At 44.5% G+C, this 12,488-nt stretch overlaps 1 protein-coding gene across 2 annotated transcripts; it reads left to right on the forward strand.

Moving 5' to 3' along the window:
- Positions 1-243: 243 nt before the first annotated feature.
- LOC137545145 (cystatin-A2-like) lies at positions 244-8,636 on the forward strand. 2 transcript variants are annotated; one of them, XR_011026003.1, is made up of 4 exons: positions 244-573; positions 2,211-2,312; positions 5,032-5,353; positions 8,553-8,636. XR_011026003.1 is itself a non-coding variant. In XM_068266256.1 (3 exons), exons 1-3 carry the CDS (start codon positions 460-462, stop codon positions 5,182-5,184), a joined length of 369 nt encoding a protein of 122 aa, XP_068122357.1. In that variant the 5' UTR covers positions 244-459; the 3' UTR covers positions 5,185-5,446. The 2 variants fall into 2 exon arrangements, 1 of the variants encoding a protein (XP_068122357.1); XM_068266256.1 differs by lacking the exon at positions 8,553-8,636 and having other exon boundaries at positions 5,032-5,446.
- The last annotated feature ends 3,852 nt before the right edge of the window (positions 8,637-12,488 follow it).

The raw sequence follows: 12,488 nt of genomic DNA on the forward strand, positions 1-12,488 counted from the left end.
CGTTTTTTAATCGTTAGTGCATGCTGCATTTTTTCTGCGTTTTTCTGTTGATAGCATTCAGAGAAAATCGGAATCAGATTTTGAAAAACGGAATCGGAGTTGCAAATCAGATTTGCAGTGTGCAGGGAGCCTTAGGCCTCTTTTCCATGAACTGTCGAGCTGTGTCCTCAGCAAGCAGTTGCCAGGCAGCAGTGAGCAGTTACCAGGCAGCCACAAGCAGTTACCAGGCAGCAGCGAGCAGTTGTGAGTGTTTGAGAGGCATTTCACTGTCTATCAACAGTCTGTGGAAAAGAGGCCTCAATCTACATAATCCTGCATCAGCTGAAAGTGATTTGCATCTCATGAACCATCCCTAGTAGACACACCCTATCTTATATGCGGAATGGTATGGTCCACAGATATATAAGCCCCTGTGCTGGCTTAGGCTGTTCACTCTGCTAAGCAATAGTTGATTGGAAGATGGCTGCTGAAACTACAACAGAGAAGAGGTGTCCATCTGCCAAACCTCATGTGGTTGGGGGATTTGGTGAGGAGCATCCGGCCAACAAGGCTGTAGAAGATGCCTGTCATGCAGTAAGTAGGGAATGCTCCTGATTTCAGAAGGAAATTGTTTTGGCTCCTTCATTTTTGTATAGTATTCTTGTGCTTAATCATTGGGCTTTATTCACAATCACACATGCGGTAATGGATTTTCTGTTTACTGCTATATCATTGGCAGTGATATTTTCTGTGTATTTATTTGAATTTTTTTATTTTTTATTTTTTTGAGAATGTAGAGAAATAAAAGTGGAAACCTGTATAATCCGGTAGTAAACATGGAGGAAAAGTTGCTAAAAGATAAGTCTAGTGCTCCAGACAGACTCCATTTAAAGGACTAATGAAGGGAGAGAGAGTTGAACTTACCTGGGACTTCTAATGGTCCCCCGCAGACATCCTGTGCCCCCGCAGCCACTCACCGATGCTCTGGCCCCGCCTCCAGTTCACTTCTGTAATTTCAGACTTTAAAGTCAGAAAAACATTGTGCCTGTATGGCCCTTTTCCTTCTGCTGATGTCACCAGGAGTGTATTGCACAGACCTAGTACGGTCTGTGCCTGCGCAGTATGCTCCTGGTGATGTCAGCGGGAGCAGGGACACGGTGGTGCAATTGTTCTGACTTTAAAGTTGGAAATTCCAGAAGTGAACTGGCGGTGGGGCCGGAGCATCGGTGAGTGGCTGTGCGGGCACAGGATGTCTGCAGGGAGACCATTAGAAGTCCTGGGTAAGTTCAACCATTTTATTTTTTTGTTCATCCCCACCCCCCCATCCGCCTAAAGTTCTCCTTTAAGTCAATGGGAAGTGAAACATATCACCAAGTACTTGTAGTGGATATATCAGTAAAATTGGTAGCTGAGGCAGAAATGTGCCTTTTTTTTTTTTTGCAGAAATGACTGCCTTTTGTGGACGTTTTCTGCATTATTTGTAAACTGTTACTGCACTGTTTATGCATGCGGGAAACCATGTGTACTATTTTTATTTTATTCAATTAAAAATACAGATCCCCACCTGCAGCCTGTCTCCCCTAGTCACCTTCTGTGTGGCTCTCTTCTTGCTGTGTGGCTGCTCTCGCACAGTGACTCGTTGCCAGCAGTTCTTCCTCCCTAAACCACGCGAGCTAGCCTGGAAGGGGAAGGATGGCTATCGCCACAGGAAGTGCCACTCCTCTCCCCTCCCCTGACTGTTTACGATTGGCCGTGTGCTGCTCTGCATTGAGCAGCACAATATAAAAGAACGCGGCAGCCCGGAGCAGCGAGCCGGCAGAAAAATATGACAGGCCGCTGCGATCTACCAAACAGTTGTTCGCGATCTACCAGTAGATTGCGATCGATGTATTGGGCACCCCCGATGTAGAGGGTCAAAGTTTAGCCCAATGATGTAGTCTAGAGAGTGGGTTGAACTCTCCATAAAGTTCGTGTTTCGACATGAACCACCGATGTTCGGGACAACTCTACTCCCGATTGCTGTTATAACCAGGAGGATTTATCAAGCAGGTCAGGTGTGTCAGAAATAATCAGTTCCTGTCAGTTGGCTAGGACCTTGCCTGGTGTATTTAGCATTAGACTTCTCTCCTGAATGCTGTGATATGCAGCCAGTATTGTGTTCTACACAGCCTGAATATTTTTGTAAAGGTGACTTTTTTTTTTTTTTCCTCCCCCTCTTCTTCTTCCCATAGGTGAAGACAGACTTCCAGAAGAAATCTGGTGAGAACGTCGCGATGTTTCATCCTGTGTCTTACAAGTCACAAGTTGTTAGTGGCACAAACTACCTCATTAAGGTAACGGACTTCAGAGACCTCCTATTATGGTGACTGAGCAAATGCCACATTCTAAATGAGCCATACATTAATGGGAAGGTCCAGGCAAAATTTCACTTACCTGGGGCTTCTACCAGCCCCATGCAGCCATCCTGTGCCCTCGTGGTCACTCACTGCTGCTCCAGTCCCTCGCTGCCAGCTAGTTCTGCTTCTACCAGCCCCATGCAGCCATCCTGTGCCCTCGTAGTCACTCACTGCTGCTCCAGTCCCCCGCTGGCAGCTAGTTCTGCTTCTACCAGCCCCATGCAGCCATCCTGTGCCCTCGTAGTCACTCACTGCTGCTCTGGTCCCCCGCTGGCAGCTACCAGCCCCCAGCAGCCATCCTGTGCCCTCATAGTCACTCACTGCTGCTCCAGTCCCCCGCTGGCAGCTAGTTTAGTTTTTGCTGACCTCGGAGGTCAGGGCGTACATTTTTATGCATTCCTGCTAGTGCAGGAACATCAACACATACATTTTTACGCGTTAGTGGCGCAACGTGTAAATGTTTACGCATTGCACCACTAAACGCGTAAAAATGTATGTTCCTGCACTAGCGGGAATGCATAAAAATGTATGCAATGTGGCCCCCGAGGTCGGCAAAAACTAAGCTAGCTGCCAGCGGGGGACTGGAGCAGCAGTGAGTGACTACGAGGGCACAGGATGGCTGCATGGGGCTGGTAGAAGCCCCAGGTAAGTGAAACTTTTTTTCCCCCACCCCCTTCTCTGAAAGAGTTAATCAGGTATGTAAATGGCAGTTCCTGTCTGGGTCAGACTACAATGTGACCCTCACTGATAAGAAATTATAACTTGTTGTTGTTGCCTGGACCTTCCCTTTAAGAGGCATGATGTCCCCATGATTCCTGCAATCTGGGGTGCGCTCCTCCTTCTCACTGACTCTGGGGGAGTAATGCAGTACATGCATAGGTACAAAGTTTGAACTTGGTAAAGCTTCGTTACCTAAACCATACCTCCCAACTTTTTAAGGAGAAAGAGGGACACTTAAGCCATGCCCCTGCCACACCCCTGATCACGCCTCTAGTCACGCATACCATAAAGATTTCATAAGAAACATGTTTTATAGTTCAACCCACACTGGTCTTTTCTATCTTGGTCCATTTTCCTTCATAGTAACATTTTAAAATTAATATAGCAATTTAAAGGATAGGAATAAGTTTAGAGTTATATCTATCCAGGTAAATCTCTCTCCACCTTGGTGTGGACAGCACTGATCTCAAAATTGGCATACCTTGCAACTCTTTGAGATAAGAGGGCCACCTAAGCCACACCCTCTAACCACACCCCTAATAATGCATACCATAAAGGTTTTATAATTCAAATTAAAATGTATACCAATGTAAGGGATGCAAATAGTTTAGTCAAACACACTTTTCAGCAGAAAAATGCATAAATTTACATTTGTGTGCCAGTCCTGAAAGGGGGACTAATAAGAAAATGAGGGGTTGGGTTCCCAACGAGGGATACTGTCAGTAACAGCAAAATTACCTCTGCAGTGGAGACCTCCTCGGCATCGCTTCCCACCAGGTCAGGTCTTTCCAGAGTCCATCAAAGCAGGACAGCACTCGCGCGCACCAGGAGATAGGACCTTTATGCTTTGAGGAGGCGGGTCAGCTGACAGGGCGGGGCTGACTTTTGGCACTGATTGGCTGGAATCTGCTGGGCGGAACTTGTGAATGCTCTGTCTGTATTTAAGGCCCAAACTGTCAGTGCATAATTGTCTGCTGTTGCTGATACTTTGCGGTTAAAGTGGACCCAAATTAAAAATACAAGATTCAGAAATAAAACCTATTTTACCCCTCCCTTTTCAAATTGCCGGGATTTTTCCGGCAAACTGGTGGAGTAGATGGTGTCCAGCAATGGAGGAATTGCTAATGGCTGCCACCTGTATAACCCTAGATATAAAAAGAGAAGGGTGAAAAGCATGCACTGAAATGATCAAAGGTTTGAAGGAGTGTTTATTTATCTTTGTATGTGTCAGAGTGGTGCAACTAAATATTTTTTAAATAAAAAAAAGTTTGGTTTGGGTCCGCTTTAAGCTCTCAGACCTTAGATAGTTCTGGTGTGCTTTGATCCGGGAGGAAACCGGGGAATTCACACAGGAATTGTTTGATAGCTATAATTTGTTTATTATTGTCTGTGTATGAACCTTGCCTGAACTCTATCCTTTGCCTCACGATTCTGTAGTCTGCCTATCTGTCTTGTTGCCGACACCGGCCAGACCCTGACTCTGCTCCTTGCCTTCTGATTCTGTACTTCTGCATATCTGATTGCTGCCAACCTTAGCTATCCTCTCTGACTACGATTCTGCCTACCGATTTTTGTACTGCTGCCTGACCGACCAGTTACCAACCCTGCCTGTACGACCTCTCCTGTTCTGGTGATAGTCCCACACCCAGGGGCTACTTGGGAGTGCTCCTGTGCACCTAAACGCGTGTGATCACTCTGATTAAACCACTGTCATTTCTGTTACTATTTCTGTATTATTGGCGATACTGCAGATCACCAAATAAGAACTCTGTCACTAGCTGACACTAACCGTTACAGATACGTTTTCTTTACTCTCTAATTGTGCAATTGCCTTAAGAAGGGGGGGGGGGGGGAGAAAATGAGATTGTACTCATCTGTATAGCTGGCTTGTTCTAAGCTGTCTTGCACTTACCTCTGATCCTTTTTGTGTCAACAGGTGGATTGTGGGAGTGGCTCATATGCTCACATCAAAGTCCATGTTCCACTACCCCATGCCAAGGAGCAGCACCCAACCTTGCTATCCTTTAAGCTACACAAGAAAGAGGAGGATCCACTTGTACCTTTCGAACAACCTGTTTTGGATGTCTGATCCTCCTCCAGCCAACTTCTGCCCAATCATAGTTCATATAAAGTCGCCAATTAGAATGTGCCAGAAATGTTATCCTCGCTAGAAGGTGCAAATGAGTGTTGGCTTCCTTGCTTCACACCTGCTCTCTGAGCATCAGCTATGGCCGGAGCCCAGGATGCCCACCTTGCATGTATGAGATCTGACTTTTTAGCTATCTTCCCTGTAATGTATGTCTTCTTGGACTCCTAAAACCTAGTAAAATATTTATTTGCAGCTACTTGAAGATGTTGTGGTGTGGGTTTTTTTTTTTTCTCATGTTGGTCAAGTTTCCATAACTTTATCTCCCTGTTTATAAGTGAGGGTGGAGTGGAAGCATTGATGGACACTGGGATTAAGGATGGTCACAAATGCTGATTACCTATTCTGCAGGGACCATGACTTCTGCAGGAAGGGACTTTAAATTTTGAGGAATCTGCTATATTTTGTGGCTGTCCATTATGCAGATATCCTTGATACACTACCAAAGCATATTGGACCAATCAGAGAATGTAGAAATTGGAATACTGCAGAAAATGTTAGACTAATCACAAGAGTTGGATACTACAGAGTTTTACCAAGTCTTGTGATTGGCTTCAAACTTCCAAGGTATTCTAATAGGTAAACTTCTATAGTGTGGCCCAATGCTTCAGCATTCTGTAACAAGTTGGTAACAGAAGTCTTTTTCTGACCACCCCTAATGGAGATGCTGATTGTAGTACTTTTTATGACTAGTCCCTGAACAAGCACACCTGGATGCATGCTAGTCGGGTGTGCTCTGACTCTTCAGCACAATGGCCAGCATTACCACATGCAGGAATGCAGAAAGCAGCTGGTTTTACTAAGAATTTAGGAAAATGTTAAATCCTAAAAGCTGTTACCGCATGGCAAGCTTAAATTCCTGACTTGTGCAGAAAATACCTCAACACATGTCAATTCATAAAATTAGAACATGCAGTAACGTTCGGTAATTATCACCCCCCCCCCCCCCCCCTACTGTGTATTGGCTCAAACCTGTTCTAGGGAGGGGCACTTTTTTCTCTACCCCAGGCAGCAGAGGAATGAAAAGCACAAGATTTCTCCTGCAGCCCTTCAGATGTTTAACCCTTTAGGTTCCTGTTTGAAGATGCTAAAGAGCAAGTGGGGAAATCTAAGCATGGCATGTTTGAGAGTTCATCCAAACACTGGCCATTAAATAACATGTTCAAGTGAACCAAAAATTGAGGTGTATTAGTGTTTCCTTTTAAACCATACCAGTTGCCTGGCAGTCCCGCTGATCCCTTTGGCTGCAGTAGTGCCTGAATCACACCTGAAATAAGCATGCAGCTAATAGTCTGACTTCAGTCAGAGCACCTGATCTGCATGCTTGTTGAGGGGCTGTGGCTAAAAGTATTAGAGACACAGGATCAGCAGGAGAGTCAGGCAACTGGTATTTTAAATGGAAAAATGAATGTCCTTCTCAGATTAGGGTCCCTTAAGAGACAGATTCAGAGACTTTAGAAGGAAACTTGTACAGCTAAAGGATGTCCTTTTTACTACTGTAATGCTGTCACTGCATAGTAGTGGGAGATCATGTAACAGAACAGACCTACTTCAGCTGTTCTACTTTTACTAAACAGGTCTTTGTGAATTTACTGAATAACATGACTTAAATGCAGACTTCTACTGTACCTGTAAATGTTTATGAATTGCCTAAAATGCCAAAGGTGGGATTGTATAGAATATGGAGGCTACCATGTCTATTAAACAATACAAGTTGCCTGGCTGTCCTGCTCATCTATTTGGCTGCAGTAGTGTCTGAATCTCACACCAGAAGCAAGCATGCAGCTAATTTTGTCAGATCTGACACAATGTCAAATATCTGATCTGCTGTATGCTTGTTCAGGGACTATGGCTAAAAGTATTGGAGGCAGAGGATCAGTAGGACAGCCAGGCAACTGGTATTGCTTAAAAGGAAATATGGCAGCCTCCATAATCTCTACAGTTGCCCTTCAAAATGAATCTTAACTATAAAAATTAACTTACCTGTGGCTTTAAAGGAATACTTAAGTCAAAATAAAAGATTTTTACTCACCTGGGGCATCCCTCAGCCCCTCGATGCTGTATGGTGCCCTTGCAGCCTCTCTCTGATCCTTCTGTCCCCGCCAGTGGCTACTTCCGGGTTCGGCGACAGCTGCTGACAGGCTGGGAACGCGAGTGATTCTCTGCGTTCCCAGCCGCTATATCGCCCTCTATGCTGCTAGGTGGGTATCTTGCCCCAGGCGCAGTTTGTTGAATTCTTAAGCGGCAAAATTTGGATGGGGAATGGCAGTTTAGGTGCCAAAACCTGACCTTGCCCCAGGCGCAACTTGGTCTAGATCCGTCCCTAAATGGTTAGGGAGGGGACTGTGGGAGATCTGCCTGCACGGGGCGTCCCTGCTAGCGATGTAATCTACTATTACGTCCAACCGAAGCCTCCCACCTGAATGCTACCTAATTTATGCAATTCCTGCTGGATTTGGTACGGCAGGCAAAGGGTATATAATAGTACACCTGATTGGCTGACTGGTGCCTCCTGACCAAATAAAGGCAGGAAATTGCTTTAGCTGGTAGTGAGCAATAGTGTGTGTTGCAGTTAGCATTTAGTTCAGAGGTGGGGGGTGAATTTCCTGGTTGTGAGGTCCAGGACTTGCCCGCACTTCCCTCTAGGTATTGCATGGGGGTGTAGGGGCCCTGGCTGTCATCTAACCAGTGTTTGTGTGGCAAGGGCTGCACAGGTGCAGTGGACTTTGACTAATAAGTCAGCAAAACCAAAACTTACGGTAGCTGGAGGATTGGTTCTTCACACTGTGGGCACAAGATGGCTGCAGGGTGCTGGGCGAAGCCCCAGGTAAGTGAAACTTTTTCCAGTTAAGGTTCACTTTAAGCTGAATGAGTTGCTTAAAGGATACCTGAGGTGACATGAGAGAAATATGTACATACAGTGCCTAGCACACAAATCTATTTTTTTTTTTTGTCCTTCTCTGAAAGTTAAATATCAGGTATGTAAGTGGCTGACTCAGACAGGAAGTGACTACAATGTGACCCTAACTGATAAGACATTCCAACTATAAAACACTTTCCTAGCAGAAAATGGCTTCTGAGAGCAGGAAAGAGATAAAAAGGGCCAGTAGTTCATAGATATTTAGCTCTGGCATACGTCAATGAATGGCATTGAGTAAAAACTTAAAATAGATTTAAATATAAAATAAAACTGTAGAATATCTTGTGTTTTTTTTTTTTCTTGGAGAAGGTTACAAATAATTTGTTTTTCATTAGTTTATTTTCACCTCGGTGGTTCTTTAAAATGTTGCCTTAATTTTACATTCCACTAGGAGGAGACATAAGTGTCAATCACGGTTCTATGCCCAGCAGTCCAGGGGAATGGGCCATACTCTGAAGAATGAGTGATACAAAATACTCCAAATCGGTTTGGTAGTGAAGACTCCAGTGTGTAATGTTATGAGCATGATGCATGTTGAGTTGGGGAAAGAAAGCTAATTGGAAGTTAAATGCAGTCTGCTTTGCATTTCTATGCAAGGTCTAATAAATCTAAATGGGATACTGCAGAGGGGTGAAAGTCTTCGCTTACAGCACTGGTGAGCTAAAGGTTTCATTGCCTTTCAGCTGCCTCTAAAGTATGGACAAAAGATGGGTAACTGCTCCCCACGACATAGGAGGTTGCAACATCACAGCTTGCCCCATCCAAAACCCCAAGTTCTGTTGTATCTAAGGGACACTTGGCTACTGCAGTAAACAATTGACTCCCATCCACAAATGGTCAATAACCTTTAAAGGGAACACGAGGTGCAGGGGTGTAACTAGAAATCACTGAGGCCTGCTCTCCCTTCGCTTTCTGGACAGGTAAACTGAGAACTAATATTCAATTGGCTAGTGAACACTTGCATGTACTCTGCATCTGTGGGGGGAGGGAGAGGTCTGGCTGCCCTCCCCGCAGCTGTGGCTCACCCCTCCATTATGGGGGACCTACCTCATCTAACCTATACTGGGGGTGCAATTTTTACACCCTCGCTCTGGGTGCATTTTAGCCTAGAAACTGCCCTGACCTCCACCATAAGGCCTCCTTTCCATGAACTGTTTGCTCAGCAAGCAGTTACCAGGCAGCAGTGAGCAGTTATCAGGCAGCAGTGAGCAGTTACCAGGCAGCAGTGAGCAGTTGTAAGAGTTTGAGAGGCATTTTACTGCCTGTAAACAGTTTGTGGAAGAGGCCTTAGGAAGGCAGGTACTGCAGTGCCAACTGACTCATATGGAGTTGAGTTATCTGCTGTAAGGGCTCTTTCACATTAGGGCAGATTTTCTGCGTTTCAACGCAAAGGGTAAAGTTTGCGTTACCCAAGGTGAAATGAAAGTCCATAGACTTTCATTTTAGCTTTCACATATAACGCAGCCTTTTTGTGCGTTGCGTTACTCTGCACCCAGGCGCAGTTTTTAGGCCAACGCTAGCTTTATGCGTTACAATGTTAGTCAATGTAAAATGCACACTATGCGCGTTTTTAATCCGTTAACGCAGGAAATCAGTCCCAGAATGCAACAGAGGAACAATGTAGAAAGTTGAAAACTAAAAGAAAAGAAATTACCTGCGTTTTCCTATGTGCTGTAACACATTAAAAACGGATTAAAAATGCACACTCACTGCAGTGCAACGCATATCAAAACGCATACAACAAAACGTATGCTTTGAGCGTTCTCCAACGCAAGCTCTGATGTGAAAGAGCCCTAAGGCCTCTTTTCCACAGACAGTTGAACTGTGTGCTCAGCAAGCAGTTGCCAGGCAGCAGTGAGCAGTTGCGAGAGTTTGAGAGGCATTTCACTGCCTATCAACAGTTCGTGGAAAAGAGGCCTTAGTAGATGAATCAATTTGGCTCTGCAACAGAAAGCAACTTGGGTCCCAATAGTTTGTGTAAGGCCCCTTTTCCATGGGCAGTTGAACTGTGTGCTCAGCAAGCAGTTGTGAGAGTCAGAGGTATTTCACTGCCTATCAAGTGTCTGTGGAAAAGAGGCCTAATGCTACGTACACACGTGCGACTATGGTCGTTACTAGCAGTAGCTTAACGATCGTCTGCCGACAATCGGGTAAAGAACTTTACCAAAGAATCATTAACCAGTTGCTCATTGGCGTGAACGCGGCGGCAGCACCAGGACCGCTCCACGCCAATTGTTTGGTAAGGTTCTTTACCCGATTGTCGGCAGATTGATGGTTAAGCTGCTTTTTCAAACGACCATAGTCGCAAGTGTGTACATTGGGTTGAGCTGGGCGCTTGTTGGGTTAGTTTAACCTCCCTAGCGGTATGGACAGAAATGTCCGTTCAAAAAAACATGCTGTGAACAGTATAAACATGCATACACATCAATACTCTCCTGCACTGTATACTAGACCCTTGCTTGACACATTTTGGCAAGTTACAGGGAAAAAAAAGTTTTAAAAATAAATTTTATCACTGTTTGCACAGAAATCCTGGGGAAATTGAACGCTGGGAAGGTTAAATGTCCCTTAGGTGCAATTAAAATGAAGCCAAATGGCGGCATACATAACACCACCGGTGTCATCGTTTGACACTCTGTGGCTTTTTCTGGTGGCAAAAACCATGAGCTGTTGCATCTGAGGCCGGGTGCACACCTGGCAGAAACGCCAGCGTTTTATGCAGCAATGTTAGTCAATGGGACGCAGAAAAAGATGCAGAGCACTGCGTTTTACAGTAAGCGTTTCGCAAACGCTAGTTTTGTTGCATATGATACAGGCTGGCTTCCAAAACGCACATAATGAAAGTCTATGGTGACGCATATGCATACTGTTTTAATGCGTTTTCAATGCATTTTTTTTATTTTTTTGTTTGTTTTTATAAATGTTGATGTATTTCCGCTTCCTCTTTACTTCCTGGTTATTTTGGATAAAAGGCAGGAAAGAAAAAGCATTGAAAACACATGCAATATGCATACGAAACACAAATGGCGGGCTGTGAACACACCGAAACGCACCAGAAATGCAAACAAAGGCATTAAAATCGCACCTGCGATTCGCAGACGCAAAACGCACACGCATTACAAAATCTCAAACGCACCTACATAAAACGCTACTTTTTCATGCTATGTCATATGTCATATGTGAACTGAGACGGAGACTGGCTGCGCTCAGATGTGATTTCAAGCGGGGGCCACCTCTTACCCGCCCCTTTTGGGAAGGGCAGCAAACTCCCGTCTGATTCACAAGGGCAGCTGAGAGATGGTGTAAGTGTATTCTCCTCTCTTCCCTTTCTAAATGATGATTGATCTTATTTTTCTATAATCTAAGGATGAGTACACACATCCAATTTTGATTAGCTGATTTTACCATCTCTATTTCGTGTTAGGGCAAACCTATTAAAATACTATAAACAGAATGGCCTCCATTCACAAAGTGCTGGTCGATGAGGGCATTTTGGCCAGAGCTATACCGCATGTGGTATTTTATTTGTATTAATGCCCAATTTTTTTTTTTCCTGCATGTGGAAGTGTCGCTATATTTTGTTTTTTGTTCACCAACAGTGCGGTGCTCCCAGAGACCAGGATGGTGAATTGGAGCGAGATGTGGGGAACTCGCATCTGGAGGGAGCAGAAAAAAACAAAACAAAATAAAAATACACAAAAGGTCCCAGGTTCTCTCCCCCGAGCACCCCCAGCAGTGGTGCCATTCAGATCAACTTTTCAGAAAATTGAATGGTGCAGGATAGATTGTCAACTTCTTTCTTTTTTAATTTTATAACTGGGATAATTAGATACTGTATTAGTGTTATACATTGATCAGATTTATCAAAAATTACAATGTAAAAAATTGTAATTTTGATGTTTCAAAACATTTTTGTGGGTGTGACCACCTTTCAGCAAGATTGGGTCTGACTGCCACAAGATCGAACTTGAAAATGTCACTTGCTCATCCCTATTAGCAGCGCTAGTAGCTAGACCACCTAAATAATTGTTTGTAAATCTGACGCTATCCAACTCTTTGTACAGTTATAGGAAGCCCATATCCTACAAGGTGCAGCTCTATGCGGGCACAAACTACTACTAGTAATTTAGAGGTTTCCCTTTTGTTGGCCGGCTCTTCGATAAACGCAAAGGGGCAATTGCCCCAGAGCCTGAGGGGACCTCCAAGGTGCTCTCCCTCATTATGGTGACCCATGAAAGTGGGGATGCTGTGTTTACTCTATATAGGAAAAAAATGAGGAACTCCCAATTTTTTTTTTTTTTTTTTGGGGGGGGGGGGGAGGAGAAAC

The sequence above is a fragment of the Hyperolius riggenbachi genome, chromosome 2, assembly GCF_040937935.1.
Source record: "Hyperolius riggenbachi isolate aHypRig1 chromosome 2, aHypRig1.pri, whole genome shotgun sequence".
NCBI lineage: Eukaryota > Metazoa > Chordata > Amphibia > Anura > Hyperoliidae > Hyperolius > Hyperolius riggenbachi.

Bases quoted from the DNA above. Each gene is read 5' to 3' on its own strand.
- LOC137545145 (XM_068266256.1), top strand. From the start codon at position 460: ATGGCTGCTGAAACTACAACAGAGAAGAGGTGTCCATCTGCCAAACCT. The intron at 574-2,210 runs GTAAGTAGGGAA...TTCTTCCCATAG, and splicing joins TAGAAGATGCCTGTCATGCA to GTGAAGACAGACTTCCAGAA. The intron at 2,313-5,031 runs GTAACGGACTTC...TTGTGTCAACAG, and splicing joins GCACAAACTACCTCATTAAG to GTGGATTGTGGGAGTGGCTC.